Source organism: Hippocampus zosterae, chromosome 1 (assembly GCF_025434085.1).
Source record: "Hippocampus zosterae strain Florida chromosome 1, ASM2543408v3, whole genome shotgun sequence".
Classification (NCBI taxonomy): domain Eukaryota; kingdom Metazoa; phylum Chordata; class Actinopteri; order Syngnathiformes; family Syngnathidae; genus Hippocampus; species Hippocampus zosterae.
In genome coordinates, this window is record NC_067451.1 from 15,968,017 (window position 1) to 15,990,898 (window position 22,882).

Below are 22,882 nucleotides of genomic sequence, written 5' to 3' on the forward strand. Positions count from 1 at the left end.
AAACAAGGTCTGCGTCAGGTGCTGGTCGTTTCATGCAGTTGGTCGTTTGCAAAATGAGCGGATTCGATTTTGGCATCATTGTGATGTAGATTCGACAATCATTATTCAAGTACTTCCTCATTTGGTGGTTGCCACACACCCACTTGACACAGAAAATTGACTGAGTCTCATGAAAAGCTAAATATGTACCTCTGTTGCAAACTTCAGAGGAGCTGAGGAGGAAATTGCTTCGCCCTCTCTTTTGATGCTATGCTTGGTGTGCAAGTACAAGTGAGAGTTGTGGTCGGAAAAATTGTTGCTTCTTCACCGTGACAAAAGTGCCTGCTCGCAATTCTCTGAGCATCCTTCACTTCCTTTGGCCGGGTACTCAGAAATACAATCAGGCTGTTTTTGTCCCCATTTTGCCCCTTCCCTACCAAGGATGTCAAACACACAACAATTGTATGCCTTATAGGATACAACCATAAGACTATACACATGTCAGAGGTGTGGATTTGTCCGAATAGTGTCTGAAACCTGACATTCTTCAATATTAAACCTGTTCAATATTTACAACCTACCCCCTGCATCATTCGACTCTGTGGGCTGCAACGTGAATGAAATGTTGCAAATCAAAGAAGTTCCATCACTGACAAACTATGTTCCTTTTGTCAACGTTAAATGTCAATTTTTGGATACAAATGAATTCCCCAGATGCCTACAAGTCTTTTCTTGACACCATAGCCATCTTACAATGCTCTCGCCTCTAGTCCTCCTCAAAAACGCTCATCTCGTGTACAGAATGGCTATTCTTATTTGTTTTACTGAGATCATGCAAAATGTATGTCTCGGGGGACTTTTTTTCAATATTGATGGTGGAACAGAATATGTGTGGTGCTCTCTATTGAGATTATTAGAGCAGGCCGCACACAGTATGAGCAAAACTCGCCGGCCACCTCAATCAAACATCTCTGACCGCTGATCTGCACAGAAGCGTGCCAAGCATGTGAACGACAGCATCAGCGATCAGCGTTGGAGAAAAAAAAAATGCGGTCTTTCTGCCTCTTCCGAAAGACAAATGCATCTAGTCCTGAGGCAGAGATGGAAACCAAAGCCGCTCTTATGTCTTATCTGAACATTCCGATGAGATTGTGCAAAATGCTCGCCTGGTTACGGCACAGGTACTTGGCCCTTGTAGGCAGGCTGCTGGTGTTGGAGGTTCCAGCGGAGGGTGACGGGGATGATGATGATGACGGTGATCATGACGGTACGGGCGCTTTATCTGCGGCGCAGAGGCGACGCACTGCTGGCGCGGGATCAGATTACAACGCTCTGGGTCACTGTTTGGGTTTCAGGGCTGTGAGATTTTAGCCATCGTTGTCATCTCAACACAGCATCCTACTTAGTTTAGGTAACGCGCAGACACCAATCAGTTGATCCACGCATCACTTGGGTGCAGTGAAGAGACGTTAACTGTCAGTTGTTGGGGTTTTTTTTTCGCCCCGTGAGATTTAGTGACGGGCGGTTAGGACGGTCAAGTGGTTAGTGCAACGCCCTCACAGTGCAGAGGTGCAGGGTTCGATTCTGGCTCTGGCCTCCCTATGTGGAGTTTGCATGTTCTCCCTGTGACTGCGTGGGTTTTCTCCGGGTACTGCGCTTTTCTCCCACATTCCAAAAACATGCATGACAGGCTGATTGAACACTATAAATGTCACGATTCGGTTTAGGGACCAACAGGTGGCACTGTAGGGCTCCCCTGGCAGCTGCACACCTGTTGGTCATAGGTAATCAGGCCTATAAAAGGACTCCTGCCCGAACACTGTGTCGGGTCATTGTTGCTTTTGCTACTGTCATGTTTGTTTGAGTCATGTTTTGGTTGCTGTTATGTTTTATCTTCAGTCATGATTTTTGTTTGCTACTTTGGACTTTGTTTGTTTAGGATTTAGTTTTCTGTGTTTTATCAATACACATCTTCAAATACACCCTGCTCCTCTCTCCTGCCTGCTTTTTGGGGTCCACCACCACCATGCAACGTGAGCGCATAGGTGTGAGCGCAGATGGTTGTTTGTGTCTGTGTGCCCTGCGATTGGCTGGCAACTGGTTCAGGGTTTCCTCGCCTACTGCCTGAAGACAGCTGGCATAGGCTCTAGCATGCCCGCGGCCCTTGTGAGGATAAAGCGAATCAAAAAAAATGGATGGATCGATGGATGGGAGATTTAGAGAGCAAATTGAAAAAGCCCTTTGCTGGAACGTGAAAACCTGATAGAGGGTCACAATTTCTCAATTGCAACACTTTGGTAGATGTGTAGTGTTCAATTATTGGGTGTGCGGCAAATAGTCACCAACTGTAATTTTCCGACTATGGTCCATTTCATCATCACTTGGGATGTGGCAAGCTTGGAGGGACAAATAAACCACGAAATTCTTCGCCGTCTTTTAAATCAGTCGCTATCCACTTAGTACGCCTAAACCCAGAGTTTTAGAGACCGAGGTTGTGAATAGCCTACTGTATAACGTTCCCTGACTTGTGATTGGAATTCATTTGAACATGACAAGTCCTGACATAGGAGAAGAAATTTCATTTTCCAGATCCCACTAGGCTGGATAGTTATATTTGTGCTCCTCAGTGGAGAGTAACAGCAGCAGCAACAGCATTCATGTGACATCGGCAAAGGCAATTTGAACAAAAAAATGATCCATTTGACTATTTTTAGGAGGGTGGGGGATGGACAAAAGTGCTGCGGGTCATCTTGTGAAGTCCCTGAGAAGAATGAGGGCAACGAAGAAATGTGATCCAGTTCGACAAGTGGCTGCAGGTTGTTCCTTGAGTGTGCCTTTGGTGTTTCTTCCCCCGCAGGCCCCAAAGCACAAACGCTCCCGAATCAATCATCATTCCAGTCGGATTTGTGTCAGCATAGGAACTGAGAAACTCCCCACTTTCCCTCTACCACAACCACTCTACAAATAAATTGTTAGTGTTGGAGCATGGAGGTGGGATTGCTTTGATTTTACGTTGTTAGACCAAATCAACTGACATTGTGAGGACTTTTCCCCCACTCAAACGCTCCCCAAATGCTGGTGCAAATACCTGGTAGGTATTGTGGCTGTGAAACCCCTGACTCAATAACACACACTACACTAGATGGTGGGTTAATATCTTTTAAATTTAGCCACTTAAGCCAGTTTCATTTCGCAACATGAAATTTGGTACACATATGATGTCTACCAAAGAGAGGGGTGGCTCTTTGGTAGACATCATATGACTGTCCTTAAGTGTAAGTGTGAGCGCGGCTCGTTGTTTGTCTCTTGTGTGCCCTGCGATTGGCTGTCAACCAGTTCAGTGTGTTCCCCGCCTACTACCCAAAGGCAGCTGGGATAGGCTGCAGCACACCCCGCGACCCTTGTGAGGAGAAGCAGATCAGAAAATGGATAGGTGGAGGTCTATTATGAGTAAACTCTCAAAAAAGCCTCAGGATGGCATGCTGAAAGTCTCACATTTTGGTTGAGAGCTGCAATTTTCCCGGTCATTTTGACCATTTCTTTCAAGGACTAATTCCTCAGAGATTTTGTTGGACAACAATGTATGAACACTCGGAAGATAGATGATACTAAATGGTCATTGTGTTGGGGCGGAGAAAGACTGCAAAGTTTGATGACTTGCCATACAACACACAACTTAAGACAGGCGTAGGGGTGCGAGGGTCTTTTCAGTGATGATTTATACTTTTGTTCGCTCTTCACAAAACAGTCCACTGTTGAATAAATGGGAAAACATGAGTAAATAAACGCCCACCGGGGCGAATGTGTGTGCAGCCCGTACCAAGGGCGCTGATGCTGATGTGTGGGATCCATTACGTGGCTGACAGCGTTCATTAGCCTTAAATGGAGTTCATCATGATTGTTTGTGTGTTTTCAATTTGTTGTCTAATCCATCCTCACTGCTATACCTGGAGCCCCCAATTACAGCCTGGAGGAGGGAGGGATGGGGCGGGGGGGGGGTGGGGGGGGAGGGGTACCACAGCCCACGCGGATGTCTACAGTGTAGAAACAACAAGATTAGCGTATGTGCTCCTTGTGTAAAGTTTAATAAAAGGTTGTATATGACGTGCAGCGAAAGCTATGTGACACTCACTGGACCAAAAATCTGCAACAGAGCTGACTCAGAGATTTATTGGCAAAAGCACAAAGTGTATGCATATTGAGAAGAATCCTTGCAATTTTGATGCAACTGATGCCTTCGATGAGAAAGGGATCTTCATTTGAAGCATATGTGAACAGTTTGGGGGAGAGAGACGAGCTTTTGCTCAGAAGCTGTATTGTAAAGGTATTCTCGGCACAACTCTACGACTGTTTGGCCAAACTATATGATTACTAGTTTTAAGAATGTCATTTCTGTTTCAACAAATCAGCCTAACCAAAAGTCCAAGAGCCTATAGTCCGCTGGATGAAAAAGAAAAAAAATGAAACGGGTTAAAAAAAAAACATGAGAGAGAGAGGGAGAGAGGGGCGGGGGGAGTTTTACTGCTACTTCAAGGTTACCCCTTTTCACTCGCACTTGAATTGATACAATAGTGTCAATTCAACTTGTAAAATTGACCGATGCAGTTACAGATGTCACATGGCAAGCATATATATATATATATATATTGCCATCATCATTTGACTCATGTGGCAGATGCGACCTGTTTTGATGTTTTTGTCAGGTACCGGTACTCATTTGCATCACCGCATATTCACATCAAAGCAGCATAATTGGTTGTGTCACGTTTGCGAGGTGGTGGTGGACCCCAAAGAGCAGGCAGAGAGGCGCGTTGTACATGAAGAACTGCATTAAAAGAGAAAACTAAATCCAAAACAAAGTCCCAAGAACAAAACGAATCCAAAGTAACAAACAAAACCAGGGCAGAAGCTAAAACCTCAATAACAGAAATATAACTGAAACAAACCTGGCAGGAACAAACAGCAAACAAACAAACATGACAGTAGCCAAGAGCAAACAATGACCCGACAATGAGTGTTCGGGCAGGAGTCCTTTTATACAACTAATAATTACATAATCACCAACAGGTGTGCAACTGCAGGGGGGAGCCCTACAGTGCCACTTGTTGGTCCCAAATCAAATCATGACAGGTTAAGTTCAATGATGATGTCACTTTTTCCAAACATGAAAGTACACTGTGCTCATCAACCCAGTCACTCGTGTCAACCAATCAGATTCCTCAGCCAAGTAGAATTCTTGCTCAAAAGTAGCAAAAATAAGTCCACTTGAAATTAAATCTGGTTCGGTTTTCTTACAGATTTGAAGAAGCAAACAATGCAAATAATTCATGACAACAATGTTTACTGCTATTGGACCACCTGCTTGAAATAAATAAATAAATAAATAAATAAAGTAATGGCTCCTTACCCTCCTCCTCCCCGCTCCAACTTGTCCTCCCTCGTGGAGGTTAAAAAAAAAGTGGCAGGTTTATGAGCTTCTCCTGCATTTCATCAATGCCCCAAATGCCTCGAACCATTCAACTTTGCCTCAACAACTCCCTGGTAGAATCCATTATGGAACGATGTCGCACGGGACTCTTTCTCACATTCCACAGTGATTTGAAATGAGTACTTTTTGCCCTACAGGGCACCCAAAGGTGATATTTACAAATAATTTACTGTTGAAATGCTGCATGTTGTAAATCATTCGTAAATGGTGTTAAAATATTAGGTCACTTTGAGGTCCATCTGCTTAAGTAGTTCATCGCACATTTATAAAGGGCTATTACTAGTACATGCGTATTAACGATGCTTATAGCTTCATAAGCCATTAATAAACAATTAAAACATAACTATGGTGAAGCTTGCCACACTTAGTATTGGTCTAATTATGTAACCCCTCTATTGAAAATGAATTATTCATTGAAAGTTTTGTTTTCATGCAAATAGCTACGGTACAAATCATTGATAATTCTGAAACTATGCTGGTGACAAAAAAAATTTCAGAATGAAATGAATGAAAACTCCATTAATCAATTTCAGCCTCAGACTCATTGACAGGATGCACTTGCGAGCAAGGAACGTCGCAGAGGCTTTTGGGTGCCTGCCCGTAATTTTGCGTGCGCTTGTATGATTTGTTGCCTTTGGGGACATCCACAACACACATTCATATTTTTGTCCACCTCCTTCAAACACAACGTGTGACTTGACGAATTGTTGAAGAGGAAGAATGCCTAGACGTTTCCTTTTATGGGTGACGTTACCTCAACCCCAGACAGCCTAGTTTCAGCCGCGATTAATGATGCGTCTCCAAGCAAGAGTGGCCAATTAAGTCATTTGAACAGTATGGCCGTCTGGCCAATACAACATCCCCTTTCTATGTAATATGAGCATTCCAGATGACTATTATTGAGCCTGCCGAAACCAGACAACAACAAAAATGTATTTATTTTTGGGCTGATTAGTATTAAATCACCCAAAACATTTCTTCTCACAGGAAACGGTGAACACACTTTTCTGTGTTCGGAGGTACGCCAGAGATGCTGAGAATTGTTTTGGTCACAAAGGAATAAGGCTAGTCAGTGTCTCTTGTCAATTTTTACCCTAGCCTCTTTTGCCATTTCCATTTCGGGGGGGGCTACATGTATCATTATAATGGATTAATTTAGTTTTCTTTGATTTAAATTAGATATATTTTTTGTCTTAATTGACACACTTTAAAACACACGGAAAATGTTCTGCATGAGTTTTCTCCGGGTACTCCGGTTTCCTCCCACATTCCAAAAACATGCATGGCAGGCTGATTGACCGCTCAAAATTGTCCCAAGGTGTGAGTGTGAGCGCGGATGGTTGTTCGTCTCTGTGTGCCCTGCGATTGGCTGGCAACCGGTTCTGGGTGTGCCCCGCCTACTGCTTAAAGACAACTGGGATAGGCTCCAGCACCCCCCGCGACCCTAGTGAGGATAAAAGCGGTTCGGAAAATGAATGAAAAAAAAACTGGAGCAATAGAGGCTCGTTGACCTGGTTTTCAGGAATATAAACAAGAGTTACTCTCACTTTGCGGGAAAGTCAGGTGGCAAACAACATTTAAAGAAGAAAAAAAAATACTGAAGGTTTGAACCTATTTTAACAGCGACAACAAATGTACAGAATTGACTAGCACAAGAGCCACTTCTCTTGCCACTCGCAGTTACGATGCAGTCAGCGTCAGGAGAAGGACCCCAATTGAGCTTTGGTGTGACAGTACTTGAAGAAAAGCATTGCCATATTTTCCGCACTATAAGGCACACCTAAACACATTCAATGTTCTCAAAAATCCGACAGTGCGTCTAATCATCCAACGCGCCTTATATACGGATCAATATATGATTTCTTGGACATAGCATTTTAAATGTTCTGTAAAGCGCTTTGTTACAGCTGCTGCGATTGTGAAAGCTCGATATAACTAAAGCTTTATTTTATTGTATTGTATTCCTTTAGCACAGCTCCATCTAATGGATGCATAACGTAACCGCAGACACAATTGTAGCTTCTAATAACGCAGTATGTATAAGATATCCTTTATTTGTCCCACACTGGGGAAATTTACAGCCTCCAGCAGCAAGAATGTGGGTAGAAAGAATAAAGAAGAAAAAACAAACAAACACCGTTCAATTAAGTGCAATCTAAATACAAAATGGAATAAAAACCATTTTAAAATAGGCCATTCATTGAAGGTGCGCCTGATAATCCGAAGCATCTTATAGCACGGAAAATACGGTATATTATCCGGTACAAGACAGAGACTGTGTGTGCTCTTTCTCCTAACGAGACAGCGATGCACCTGAGAGTGTTGGAGTATGATGAGGAGTTGGATTGTGAGATGTCATGACTCATTCAGCAGTTTGAAGTGACACATTATTCAGTGTTCCCCACTTGGAGACCACACTGCCCTCTGGCCAAAACAGCTCTCGGGTAATGAGGGGCTGTTCACTAATGCAGAAAGGTCCACTTCTGGTCAAGGACAGAATATTTGCAAGGAATCAAGATTAAAAAACAATTACTGCAGTGCGCACAAGAAGAGGAGAAGGACAAAAGAGAAATATGCCCTGGCTAAGTATAGCAAAAATAAGGACAGTGTGATCTGCTGTTTTTGGGCCTGTTTGGAAACCAAGACAAGAGCACTCAACTAAATGGGGATGCGGTGGGTTCGTGTTGGGCCCCCAAATGGCTTAACACGCCCCTGACTCTCGGTTCTGCCTGTGGGTTAATATCACTGTAAAGCGCCTTTGGTGGTCTCATCGCAATCACTCAGTCGTCTTAAAAAGGTCACTCAGTACAACTCGGAGGTCTCATAAGAGTCTCGTTGGAGATTCTTTGTTTTCACGTGTGTGTAACACGTGGCTAAGTGATATTAAGTGATGTATGTCTAAACACGGTTTCATTGTGTCCAAGTTTTTGGATAACTCGAGTCTCATTGATCATGTACAGTATATTCTAGTTTCAGATCCATATCACACATGCATGCCTGTAAGTGCTGTCCAGCCTGTCACCTTATAAACTTCTTGTTTCCCTTGGATGTTTTCATTAGCATGCCCAGCATTTCTTTCTCAATTCACCAGAGAGTGACACAGTAGCTGATTGTAGAACAAAGATTTAGACGTAGGTTTTATAAATGTCATCCTGTGTAGGTTGTCCAGTTTAACTGTCCATTCTCTTATGGTGACATATGAGCGGATCCCCAAATCTTTCAGAAATCCAAAGTTCATTTGTTAAAGACGACAAAGTCAGCTTACTATCTGAGTCACGTTCCTAATTGAAGGTCCACCATGTCCTTATAACAAGCTAATATTCGCCCAAAATGTCCACCCTGTCAGCAAGCTCACACACAATGTATATTGCTTGCAGTTTGATTATTAATGCTTGGCTAATTTCCAACAATATAAGATCTAATTCATACTGTACAATGAATACGAAGTACTGTGTAGTGGAAAAACTCCACTTTCTGGGGGTTGGGAACGTCTCTGATATGATAACAACGTCCATAAGAAGTAATATTTGAGCAAGAGCCAGCTACGGTACAGTAAAGCGGGACAATTTTGAGAAGGAACAAGTGCCAAAAGAGCATAATTGCTGCCACTCTTCTGCAAGGTGTTCTTCCAGACGCCGCCACTCCTCCGGAAAGTGTCCGACTCGCAAAAGGATCTTCCCTGAAAGATCCAAGAAGTGAACCGACGCTATACCTGATGTCAAAGTCGTCGGCCTTCCTCCTTCTTCTCATGCCTCAAGAACCTCCAACATCCAGTGCAAGTGACATGGTCCGACGTTTGGTTTCTTCTTGCTGAATTCCATTGAAAGGAAACCAAAAACAATTCAAATAATAAATAAATACATGACAATTAAAATGTGGAACTATTTTATCTCTGCTCGAGACAACTTCAGACTTGCTTCACATGCAATGCAAGATGACACTCCCTCGGCAGCGCTCATCTCCACCCTTTTCTCACCCGGGTCCTCCTCTCTGACACACACACACACACACGCACGCACGCGCACACACCTCTTGCCCAGATTGTCAACAGTGCGCCTCCCCTCCTCACGCACGCAGGCCTCGGGGCCTGAGCCAGGACTCAACTGTTTCAACTGCTGCTTTTTGAATGTTATTTGTTGTTTTTGTTGATGTTGAAGTGACATCAGTTCATCAAATTCCAGTAGGAGGGAGCCTGCTCTATTTTGTTCCCAAATGCAGCACCTGTAATTCCAGAAGGGCTTTTGTACAAGGACATCTTGAACCAGAGGGTGAATAAGAGAAGATATGTTGTTGCCAAACAACATTTGGATGTCTCACAAAGAATCAATTAAAATGATACCATAAGTAAAAAAAGCACAAAATCAGTTGTTAATTACCAAACAAAACATGAACAATGACCAAAAAGGTTTGTTGAACTGCGGTGTTTGACTTGCCGATGACTGCATGTACAATTTAAATTGCACATATTGAAAGTCTCAATCTGTTCAGAATATTATTATTATTATTTATTTTTTTTTTTTAAAGAGGACAACCTTAAGAACATTTGGAGCTGCTTCGTACTACCGTTTTTGATGGCGAATCATCAAATTTCATTGTTCAAAAGGCCCCTATAAAGATTAGCGCGCATTTTTTGGTCGGTCTACATGATTATAGACAGATCTACCAAATCACATGTTGCTAAGTGAAACAAGGGCTGAATTTTTCAAATTTACCTGAACGGCCAAAGTGAATTCAATGGTTCAATTCAGCTGTGTAATCATATGCAGCAAAATCACACATTCACTCACAGTCATTTCAAAGAAAAATGGCTGTGTCATTTCGGTTCTTGTTCTTGAGTCATTTTTGTGGCTCCACTAATGATTGACACATCTGCACATTTTTATGTTCACGAAAGAAATTGGATTGGAAAAATTAGCCTAAAAAAGCTGGTTAGAACCAAAACTGTGTTTTAGGTCACGGTTTGTTTCAATTGTTTGGGTCTGATCATGATATGAATGCAAACCAAATTTCGTTCTGCTCGGTGAAACTGAGTACAATGGATGAATTTGCAAAACAAACATTAGAAAAGAAATGACACGTGCATATCAGCCATGGTGTGGAATGTTTGTGGGTCTGTTGTGTGTGCATTGTGGAGGGAGGGAAGGAAAGCAAGTGGAGGAATTCAGACGGATAATGACGTGTGTTCCCTTAAATGAACTCTTCTTCATGTGCTTTGAGGACACCTAATGTAAACATTTTGATGGTGGAAGGGGGGTGAGCGGAGGTTAAGAGGAAAATCAAGATTACCAATGTGTCATGTCTTAAAGTAGTCAAGTGACTGAATCTTGACAGTGAGATTTTTCAGAAAAAAAATCTTGGCACATCAATCCGGGACCCCTATCAACAATTCCTGTCGGAACATAAATAGAGCGGCCCTGTTCGACCTCTGTGCAAGCTGTCAACATTTAACTACTCTTACTGTAAGAGCCATATTAACTGTATATTATGAAGGTATTATAAATTTCATCAAAGACAAACAAAAAAGGAATGAAAAATGATAAGTGTTACAACATGGTTATAATTGTTTAACAACAGTAACATTCAGTAATAGATGTGAAGATTCTGTGCATGACTCGTGTTTTGAACGAAAGAATCCTACTATTGTTAAAAAAAATATGAAAAACAACAGCAAGGAAAACAAACTACTTTAACACCATTGCTACCATTATGGTGCTGTGTCAATATCTGTATTTACGTTATGATGATAACGGTGAATTATAATATGCGGCAGACAATATGAAGATCACTGTATCAAATTTATGCTCACAACGCAAATCAAAATTGTTGACCAAGATGGAGCTCGTAACATAAAAACTTAAATAGCTGACACGCTTATAAAGGACCCCTGTATGTTGACAATCAACCCGAGAAAACCCAATACCCTAATTTTTATGTTGTTTATTTCCAACATGCAAATGATAACAACCACAAATATGAACAAGTGAATAAAGACAACGATCAGCATAAAATGTACAAGACAGAGAGAAAAAGCAAACACAAAAAGGGGCGGGAAGAAGTATATCTTATTTAACCGCAGCCCATTTACAATTAATATTAATCAGCTATTTAATTTCCTCACCATTTTGTATTTTCTATTTATATCAACATATAACATGCATGCATATATATTCACATTCATGTTGTATATACACACTGTAAATATTTACATATATAGCTTCATGTAAATACATATGCACACATCCTCTTTCCCATGATTCATAATTGTGCATATAAATATTAATAGACCGAAAGATCGACCATCAAAACACACAACAATGATAGACATGCTGTGTTTTAATTGGGTTATGTTGGAACATTCCTTGCGCTCCTCCTCTTCCACCGTTTGAGGCCACAAACAGTTAAACTAAAACTTAATTCCGAGTTGTGTGCATTCTCTATGGAAATCTACATCTCAATCTATGTGTATAACACCCTTCCCTTACAATTAAACATTTCTGAATATTTCTAGCTAGCAAATAATTTTTGTCGTTTTTGCAATTTTAATAAATTAGAGTGTCAAAATAATGACTTAAATTAAAATGACTTCACGGAGAGATTGGATCACCATCCTCAGAAATTTGACTATGAACTGGTTTTACAGCTTTCACCGTTTTCTCTATAAAGCAGTTTCACGATACAAGTGGTGCCAAATTCATATTCTACTGGACTGATTTTTCTTTTTGTTTTACTTGTGGCTGCCACTGTGTGATTCCAACCAAACCTGAACATAATTTTCAGCGGCTCTTAAACAGTCTGGTTTCCTTTTTTTCTTCTTTTAAGCAGATTGATGGCCCAAATTATTTTCATTCTTCTTTTATGGGTTGTGCATGCAGTTTATTTTGTCTGTTGTCACCTATGCTTTAATGTTTGTCTCCGATTGTGAGAGAATGTATGCAAGCGTAGCAATGGTCTAGCATTCAAAGTCTTTCTGGGAAAATAAAGTGCATCCAGATTTCTAAATAGATGAACAAATTAGAAATGATGCACCATCTGTAATGTACCAAAGAGAGGACAACCAGCCTTCCAAAATGGCTTGATTCGCTACAATAACCCGAAAAGAAATCTTAATAAAGAAGGTTGGTAGATTAAACCCAGTATGACCCTCACAACTGTTTACCGGCTTTTCAATCCATTCAATAGTTGCTTGGCTAAAGCGACAGACTTCATTGTCACTTGCAGTCAATTTGGACTTAATCTCATAATCGTCTTGTAGTGTGTGTGTAGTGCGTTTGGGAGTGTTTTGTGTCAACATTGCAAAACAAAAAGCATGGCCTGGAGGCAGAGTAATGAGGGTGGTGCTGGTATCTCCTCAACCCACTGCATGTAAGTATGCATGCATGTGAATAAAGATGTGTGCTGCGCTCTGCCTTATCTCGCACTCATTAATCCAAACAGTGAGTTGGGTGTTCAACATCAGATAAGAGCAAGGCAAGGGGTTTAGGAAAAAAAAAAGGAAGTGGGGTAGAGGTGACAAATCATGATGATAATAGTGGAGGTAAGCTCACCTGATCCTAGCATCTTCACACTCGGCCTTCGGAACATTTCAGTTAATTTCTACTGTGCAAGGTTGCGATTATCGTGTAGAAAAGACAAGAGGAACTTGCATTAATTATAAGATACTGTAATACGTTGCAGGTACGCATGTGTCCGTGCGTGCTGTGGACATTTGTTTGACACGAGCCGTCATTTGGGCGATGTTTACTCCGCTAAGTAGAAGCGCAAGTTATGAAATCAGTTGATTTTTATAGACTGATGCGTTTGATTGTAGGTATTGGGATTTGCAGCAAGCTGTAATCTCTCCGTTTGCAACAGCTCTACGAACCAGAAATCCTGCATTGGGGAGATACAGACTCAGTCTGTTGACCTCACTATCAATTCGAGCACTTGAAACAGACATCTGGTGCCCATCGCCAGACTTTTTAAGTTCCCGGAGGCCATAGTGAATCTTCGCCGGACCGACGGTGCATAAGTAAGCAATGAAAACTAAAACAAAACTAAAATAACACCGAAGAGGATAGCTGTTAGCAGGGTTCTGGTTAAGGTAAGTCTTTTTAAACTTGAAATGAAAGCTTTTTGGCGTTTTAGGAATCAAAACAGCTGCAGGAAGCCACCAGCTTGCTCCCGTTGGTGACTTTAAAACTTAAATTGGAATTACATATGTACAAATGATCAAATCTGTAATAATTCGATATTTACACTTGAAAACACCTTTTTTCGGGACAGCTACAGGAATTCCGCCAAATGTCGCCCAAGTGTTTTGGTCAAATCCACAATGAATTGTGGGTCATATATAAACATGAAGAAAAAAATATTTTCTTCTTCAAATCTTATCTGAATGAAAATGTACGCTTTGCTCTTGGTCTGGCAGATCCCCTAGCCTCCCTGTGAATTCTTTTTCCTTGTGTTTACATTCAAGACAAAGTTTATGACACAAAAGATCAAATATCAGCTGCAATCAACACGGTGGACCGCGACATCCTGAGGCGAGTTTGGGAAAAGTTGTTCTGGCTGACAGCGGCGACCACATTGAGCACTTGGAAAAAATGAAAGAAAAACTTGAAGGTACGTGGAAAACATGTCTCCAAGCTAGAGTTTTCTCTTTTCATTTTTAAAATATTGCAGGATGATTTGGGCATATTCTTTCTGAATCAACTATAAGCGCATCATTATTTACTACATTGAGAATAAAATCGACACAATATTGTAACTTGCCCTTTAGAGCTGCAACAGAAGGCAAAAAGTCGATCGTGTCCAACATTCCATTGCCCAAAGGTGACACATGGACCTGTGGAGAAAGACTGCAGGAAAGGCAAGACACCGCGTGATCCTCCCTCTGATGGGATGAGCTCTTCTTTTGGCCATGTTTCACATGTGCACAATTACCCGTAGTTGTACTTCAACACAGACTGGGAGTACTTTTTTGTACCTGCTCCCTCATCAACTGTACATCTGTAATGCACCTGGGACGAGTTGTGCTTCTTCTATAATACTGTAGCATTTGCATTTGCATTTGCGGAAGTAAACAAAGATGGCACTCATGAAACAAAGATGGCGGACGGTGAGACATGGACAAATGTCGGAAATGAACGGGAGAAGATTACGCAGCGAAGAAGGAATGACCAATCTGTGATGGAATACGTACTCTATTGCTACAAGGTGGACAGAGGGACAAGGGAAGAGGAGGAGGAGGACGAAGAGGAGGTGGGAGGAAGGTGGTGGTAGGCTCCAGAAATAATTTCCGACAGACGGTGGGCAGGAAGCCATGGCAGTAAGTGAACCTGAGCAGAAAAGAGCCTCCAGGAAGTGGAAATCCTTATAGAGCCCAAGCTGGTAGCTCCACACCGTCACGGCTGTTACCGCCACTGTGCAGCTCAACTGTAATGCTAAGCCAACACGGGTAGCTAACAGGATACATTTTACCACCTCATCAGTGAAGCATGGTGGTGGCAGGGCCAAGACGTTGACATGTATGGCTTTTTCGTGAGAGCTTGACTAAAGTTAGCTCGTAAATTTGTAAATTGAGACCAGATCAGCATTATTTCCGTACACATTATTTTTGTGCCTTTTGTTTTTTGTTTTTTTGGGGTGGTGGGATACATCTGATTTTTCTAAGGTAACATGTAGAACTCAAAAAAGCCCAACAAACACTTCTCTGACTTTCGGGCAAGGTCGGATCACATTTTTTCAGGGAGCGCACACAAGAAACGCTATGTTGAGGCTAATCGTGCAACAATTGATTAGATTCCACTTGGGAGAAAAGATGAAGTAATGTTTCTGTGCCCGACTCATGTTTTGAACAAAAGAATCCTACTACTGTATTGAAATAAGTACTTACATACCACCTGAGGGATCAAATCAATTTCATTTCACTTAAGAAGGGAACTGATTACATTCCACGCTGGGATGAAAAGAAAACTGAAGCAGGCGCCCGCAGAGAGGGAATGGCAAGCGTCTCGTCACCCGATCCGGTGGCGTTCTGGCCCGCCGCCTGCCTGGAGATGGACAGATAGTGAGAGAAAACGCCATAGAATTGGAGTCTGAATGGAGTCGTACTGACCTCCTGGTTGTGTCAAACTGTCAACATGCCCATCAACAAGTATATTGGAACACGGGATGTGTGATGCTGGAAAAAAAAGAGGAGTTTTTATTTTGCTTAGTTATTTATTTATAGTTTGTGGTCTTTGCAGATGATAGTACATGAAGTCTCATATGCGTTGATCATTTTAATTTGAGATGACATGTCCACAGGCAATTAAAAAAAACAACAACAAAAAAACCAAGCTGCATGCCCAAAAATGTCCCTCTGCAGTGCATTTTTGGAATTCTTGAAAAAAAACACACACTATGTCTAGTTGATTATGTCATTTTACAACATTGCTGCACTGTTTATACATGTCTGACGACCACAACTTTGATGCACGCTGCAGACGTGCATGTTTGGGAGTTGAGAAAGCAGTCCAGGCAACTGTAGGGCTGGGGCAGCCATTTCGTTTTCAGTGTTTTCTCCTGTGTATGCCTGTACTGAATAAAAGATTAATGCTGAATTTTCATTATTTATCTTGAAGGAAGTTTATTTTTATTTTGATAAAATTGATCGTTGTATCTGCCTTTTTGGATGAGTTCCTTCAGAGCTTTTCGCTGCCTGTACTTGAGGCCCTACCGCACCGAGCTGCTAACATTTGCAAGTTTGTTTTGAAAGGTAGCAAATGTTGCACTCTCGTCAGGGTTCTTTCAATGTCGCGAATGTTCGTCAAGCGGTCACCAGATATTCGCCTGTACTTTTCTTGTCGCAAGGGAGTATTGAACATGTTCAAACTATTGGCGAACGTCTGGGGACCGTTTGGCGAACATTACCAACCTTGAATGAACCCTGATGTGAATGTGCATTTTGCTACCATAACAGTAAGAAATGTTCGCCCATGAGCAGGATAGGGGCTATAAGTGTACATAAACAGTGTTTTGTTTGGACTGCTATTATTATGGTCTTGGTCATACTTGGAAGAGGTGCACCTTTCAAGTTCTGTATGAGCTCCCTCGGTTGTTCATAACATGAATTAGGGGCTCACCTGTTCTGCCCTGTAGACCGTGCACCTTTCATGCGCTGATGTTAGAGGGAGTAGCCACTTGCATTGTCTGGGAAGCAAGTCAGCTGTGTTCACCCCTACAACGGTGCAAACGTCCACTTCTAACTGCACATGTCTGTGAAAATATCAAAGAAAGAAAACTCCACGCATGCGTACCGTTAGAGCAAGTTTTGAGCAAAATTTGAGATGGACACGAAAACGGGGCCCGCAGGCATTGACTACGACAATTCCGGCCAAATTCCACCAAACAATAATGCAAACAAATCTGTGGCTTTATCATTTCAGCATTTCATGTTTTAGAAAACAATGATAGGTAAACATGTGAACTACACTTCTTCAACACTGAACTTATCCAGACAGTGTATAAATAGATAAAATAAAATATACAGACAGTACATTAAAGAAATAATCAAGCAGTTATAAGTGAAGAAAGATTCCCATGTATTCTGGAAAGCCTGGAAAATTTTCCAGTCATGGAAAACACATGGAACCTGAAAAAAAAGTAAGATACCCTGGAAGATCTTGACTTGTTCTGGAAAATCATTTTTTCTCCCATTGCTTCTCTCTGTCTTGTGGATGAATGCAAAAGGGGTTAAAGAGACATGTATGTCCGTTTCCAGCTGCCTTCAATGGGCAACACTGAGCTGTTGCGCTTTTCGAGTCCATCTCTGCTTCTAGCCGGCACCCATGTGACACTATCAACCAATCAAATTGCATATACCACTAAATGATTTCTGCTGCCCAGTGTTTCCATATGACTCTGTTGCTAGATTTTTCAGACTTCAGACTTTTCAGAGCCAAATTAAGATTTATTTATCTCCAAAGCAGCGTCCAAACGAGATACTTTCAGTTCAAGAGTGTGGCTGTAACTCGGTATATCAAGTTGTGAGGTTTTTCTTTCTCTCTCTCTCTGTTATTCATAAAAATATTGAGTTTTCAGAGTCTTTTTCTGACACATTTTCATTGCGTTTTCACCAAAGTAATTATTACTATCTAATAGTCGTACTTTATGGTAGCATTATTTCTTTTTCGATCTCCCATACACTTGAAAGGGATGCAAAATGGCAACTATCAACAACTAACATGTCAAAGGCATTTCCCATTTATGTTATTATTATTATGTTATTATTAAGGCAAAAGAGTTTGCTTGTTTTAAATGCACAATGCATAGTTCTCTTTTTTAATGTTTAGTTTGAGAAACTGCCACTGGAAGGGTCATTGAACAGCTTGCAACTTATTTCTTCGATTAAATTCTACACTGTATTTGTCAAATACTGTTCATTGTGAATAGTGGTGAACTGAGTGTCTATATCCATAATGTGCTCTCAAATTCGCGCTTGCAAGTCAAAGCCGAAAATTGGCCGAATGATGGCTTTCATCTCTAAAAATGTTAAATCATATGTATCATAGTTTTTGGAACGTGAAGAACTGCTTTTGGCGAATTTTTTTCATTTTATATTTCATGTTGCATCGCGGCTTTGTAACATTTTAAATGAAATGAAATTCTGTTGGTTCAGGTAAGGTCAAGGATTCTGGGACAAGAGTCTCCCAAAGCATTGTGAGAAATAGGTTGGTTTGGTACATGAGCAATATATTACAGTAAGTGTCTATCAATCATAAGTGTTTTACTTCCTCAACTTTAAATGTCTTTGGAGGAGCAACATGGTGCTTTGTGTGAATTTTGAACAGTAGTTAATTGTCCTTTTTTTAATCAAGCAAAACAACAACAAGATTATACTTCACAGGAGGGGCTATTTTAAATAAGTGTTCCGCAGAAGGTGAATTAACATGCTCAAGTGAAAGAGACTTTTAACAAGATTAAATGAATTACTCAAAATGAAGAGACTAGATTAGAGGAAAGAGAGACATTGAATAAACGTAGAAAACCAGAAGACAAAATGAACAATTTCAACGTCCCGCCAAGCCACTAAACGACCGTTGACAAAATAATGAAAACAAACTGCGGGATAACAGGAAAGAAAGTATTCCTTTACATTCAAAGTTCAGTGGGTGAAATAATACCACCATGAATACAGGATTGCACCAGCCAAAAACAGGCTGGCAGTTAAATGAGATCCAGTGGAACCACTAATTAGAACCTTAATTGGTCATGTGAGCCTATTTGTAACTTGAAACATGAATTGAATGTAAATGCAATGAATCCACCGTAGCCCCAAATTTAAGTTATATTTTCGTTTGTTACCAGTGCGTGGTTAAAAATAAAATTAATGCTATTCAGTCAAGTCAAAACGCACACTCTTATGAAGAAATAAAACACTTAAAAAAACAGAAGTATTTATTGCTCATTAATTTTACCAGAGGAGGGGGAAGAGGGCTACAGATTCTAATTGAAAAAATCTTCTTTAATAATGAATCCGATTCAAATTTTTCTTATGTCTGTGTCTTTTCTAATTCAATGATTGATTTTCATTACCAATACAAGGACACTTTGGCCATTTTAATAACTTTTTGATTGCCTCACTCACACTATCAAGAGTAACTGCTTTCTCATTCGGCTGTCTAATAAAAATCAGAATTAAAAAAAAATACAAGAGGAAGCGCGCATACAGTATCTTTCTAGCTTCGCCACTTGTGGCATCTGTGATTGGGTGAATGTATTGTACGTACTGTAGGTGGAACTTCCGCCTCGCATTCGTGCGAGGAGGGCTATATGACATGATTATGGCGACATTAAGAATTCGTTCTCTGAATTAAAAACAGCTATACATTCGAATAAATAACAATCTTTAAATAGATTTAGTTTTTTTTTTACGAAAGCCTAATGATTTTTGGACGTCACAAACGCAACTCCGCCAGATGCGGAGGGATATCACTCGTGTCTCAGATCACAGCAATGCGTGATGTACAGAAGTGTGGCGCTGCCAATGTGGAGTAAAAATATTATGACTGACAAATACGTTCAAATGTACTTGCGAGTACTTTTGAAAGGATTTAAATATGGTACATACGTATGTTCGAACGTAGAGTGAAACTCCTCTACAACGAAATCATGTTTGCAACAATAATTTTTTCACAACAGAGGGCTTTTCACTGATGTAAACACACACACACACACACAAAACGTATGGGTGTACTCTTTATTTTTATTCCAAAACGTAGTGCATAGATATGAGCATACACTTATTTGACACTTCATATAGCCAGTGTGGAAAGAAAAAAAACGGGAAAGAAATTGCGTAATTTATGATCAGCGTTCACGTCCATCAATTTATTGCATAATGTCTTCTACTTTGCTTCCTCCATCTTTCATTTTTATTACTTTTATCCTGTCCTCAAGCGTGTGCTTTTCTTTTCTTAACTCCTTGGTCTGCAAAGGTCCGTTTCATAGCCATTTTAATAATGCAAAGTTCTGCTGCGTCTGAAAATAACAAATACTTCCTGGACTACTGCGCATGTGTAAACCACTGTGGTGGTTGCTCTTGCCGTTTCCGAATAAAGCATTAGAGGTCGCTGTGGCATGCTGAGGTTGGATTAGACTTTTGCGAAAGGCTTTTTTTTTCCTTGTAGTGAATCTCGTTGCAAGGGAAGAGCAGAGAAAAATATTTCGAATACTGTAACAGGGGGACTTTTCATCGTAGGGGGAGCAGAAAAGTGGGAATGGCTTTCATGCATGAAAATATTTTCACACTAGGGGGTATTTTCACCCAAGTAGGTTTCGTTGTAGAGGAGTTTACTGTACCCGCAAATACGTTCAAGTGTACTTGTAATCTAAATGTTTCAAAAGTAGCATTTTCCCACAATGCCATGGGGTATTGAGTTGTAAATGCATAATAGGAAAAATGCAGAACGTAAATCATGCAAAGTAGCCATGATAAAACCACACAATTAAGAATCAGCAATGTTTATCAACTTGCTGCATTTGTAGCATTTAACTAACAAGTACATTTGAATGTGTGTGTTCAGAAGTATTTGCAAGTAATTTTGAACGTATTTGCCAGTCAAAATATTTTTAGTCCATATGGGCAACTCTGTGCACATTGTCAATGATATTTAGTGTGACAAGAATTACAACAGATATCCATCTGCTCGTCCATTCGTATATCGAAAATAGAGGTAATATTTCTACCCAAATGTTGTACGTTACACGGACTGTAAAGAAAGTGCATTCGGAACTAGAGGTCCCACTCACAAACTCAAATGTAATTAAAACAACAACAAAAAGACAAGTATAATACAGGAATATATGTGTACTTCGGGAAAGAAGACAGATGGTACATGAAGCAGGAGGTAGGATATGCTTGTCCAGTTCTTGTGTGTGTGAACAGCATGGCGCAGGAAATTAATGCACTCACACAAATACGTGTAGAGAATTCTCCACGGGTCATTCCAGAATTGGAGATTGGACATTATACGTCAAATTTTAATCCACATACAAAACACTAAAACATACACTTTCTGAATAAATTTACTTGTCCTGAGACCAAATCTAAAAAAATTTAAATAAAAACATTTTATCTTGTCCCGCAACCCCAAAATCAAGTCAAATCGTTCAAATTAAATATACATTTTTGTTTCATTTCTGTCTCTTGTAACTGTGAGAACATGTGTTTTAATAAACATAAAAATTTAAATAATAATAATTATTATGGTATTTAACGAGTACAATTACAGGTTTTTACAAAACCCAATAAAACCCCTGTGTTACCCCTTTTCTGAACCGAATATTTGGACATATAAACGCAATCGGCTTACCTCCATTGAATGGGACACTGATTTGGGTTTCCTCAGCAAGCTCAAGCACAAGGCATCTTTTGAAGCCAGGAACTCCTTGGATGTGCAGCATTCCACTTCCTCGCCGCAGCCAGCCTACCGATAATTTAACCACATCCATTTCTCTGCGGCATTTTCCCTTTATTTTCTGTCTTTCTGTGAAAATGACACAGTTTGTATCAAGACACACACGCACAGACACACACACAACAGACACACACATACGCCTGCCTATAAGTCCATGCGTCTGGCATGCAAATCGCCGGTATTACACAAGCAGAGGTAAACAAAACAACCATGGCAAAAATTACACACAGCCAAATGCAGCACAGTAGCACATTTTTGGAACGAGGAGGAAAATGACTGCTTTATTCCTGTGCTGAACGGCATGTAGATAATATGAGAGCACAATTTTCGTGTGCGTTTTCTGCTAGGGTCACTGTATGGACTAATGACAGCTTTCCAAAGCCTCTCAAAAAATGAACTGCGCTGTTTGCATCGACCACAAAGAGTATATTATCTCAGTTTCGTGAATAGTGACTGACAAAGGTTAGGTAAACACTTTGCAGCACATTTTGTCCTGATGTGCTTTGCTTTTATTTCATTGTTGATGGTTCTGACAACATGAACTAGATGAATACTTAAGTTGCACACACATACCTGATATGTGCAGGTAGCGCGTCTCCCAGACTTATTGGTATGACTACATGCCACACGCGGTGGTCTTCACAGTGTGTGGCATGTCACACCTGCGACTTCCTGCGATCATCTCAGTCCCCCCCCCCCCTCCCTCCCGAAATTGAAAGGAAAAAGGAAAAAGATTTTCTAATGTTCAGCAGGGACTAACTACGATTTGTCGCCAAACAATGCAGATTTCCAGAGTGAGCAAGCCACCCAGGCTCTTTTTTTCCCTCCAAGCTGTCGAGTGCTGTCAAGTTATTTTCCCTAAGTTGAGGGAATTTAGAAAGTCATGATAAAAATACATATATTTTAAAAAAAATCTTATCCCTCCAATTTTTTTAATTAAGGAGCATTGACAGGACTCCAGATTTCTCGCCATATAAACAGAAATTAATGTGAAAACCCTGAAGAGAAATCAATGAATACGTGGAATGACTGAGTGGGAACGTAAGATAGCCTGGGGGTGAGCAATTTTTCAGTGGTGCCGAGTGTAATGTCGAGAATGATAAAAAAAGACTTGTACATTACAGAAAATAATCCGACCAAAATACATTTTCATGTTCATGAAACTATTGTGATATAGAATTCAGGAAATAGCCTGACCGCATGCCAGGGTTGGAAAATTCATTTTCTATGCAAACCACTTCAAAGTCCTGGTCACAATTTTTTTTAATGAACTTGCTCAGTTCCAAATTTGTCTATTTAAAAGGTTTGTTACAAAGCGACTCTGTCGCTGGTGCCACTTCTCGTGGGCATAGAGACCGATCCTTGAGCCGCAGACTCGACGACAGATGGAGCAAGGGAAACCGGGTACCAGGGGTGTATCAGCTGCCCGCTGATGTCGTTGAATGTGATTCTCGGTTCGTCTGGCTTGGTTAAT

At 40.7% G+C, this 22,882-nt stretch overlaps 1 protein-coding gene and 2 long non-coding RNA genes across 4 annotated transcripts in view; 2 read left to right on the forward strand and 1 right to left on the reverse strand.

Annotated features, from left to right (window-relative positions):
• fat2 (FAT atypical cadherin 2) overlaps window positions 1–9,440 on the reverse strand; it is an 83,400-nt gene extending 73,960 nt beyond the window's left edge. The window contains exon 1 of one of the 2 annotated variants that reach the window (XM_052070811.1): window positions 9,180–9,440. In XM_052070811.1, coding sequence (XP_051926771.1) covers window positions 9,180–9,217 — 38 coding nt within the window. In that variant the 5' untranslated portion in view covers window positions 9,218–9,440. The remainder of the gene's footprint in view (window positions 1–9,179) is intronic. The other variant, XM_052070801.1, reaches the window with a different exon arrangement.
• On the forward strand, window positions 4,646–5,351 carry LOC127604278 (uncharacterized). The gene is made up of 2 exons (XR_007963224.1): window positions 4,646–4,734; window positions 5,110–5,351. It is a non-coding gene; the product is annotated as an uncharacterized LOC127604278 (long non-coding RNA).
• Window positions 9,441–13,354: 3,914 nt separating the features above from the next.
• On the forward strand, window positions 13,355–15,064 carry LOC127604272 (uncharacterized). Its single transcript, XR_007963223.1, has 3 exons — window positions 13,355–13,547; window positions 13,923–14,068; window positions 14,226–15,064. It is a non-coding gene; the product is annotated as an uncharacterized LOC127604272 (long non-coding RNA).
• Window positions 15,065–22,882: the final 7,818 nt, after the last annotated feature.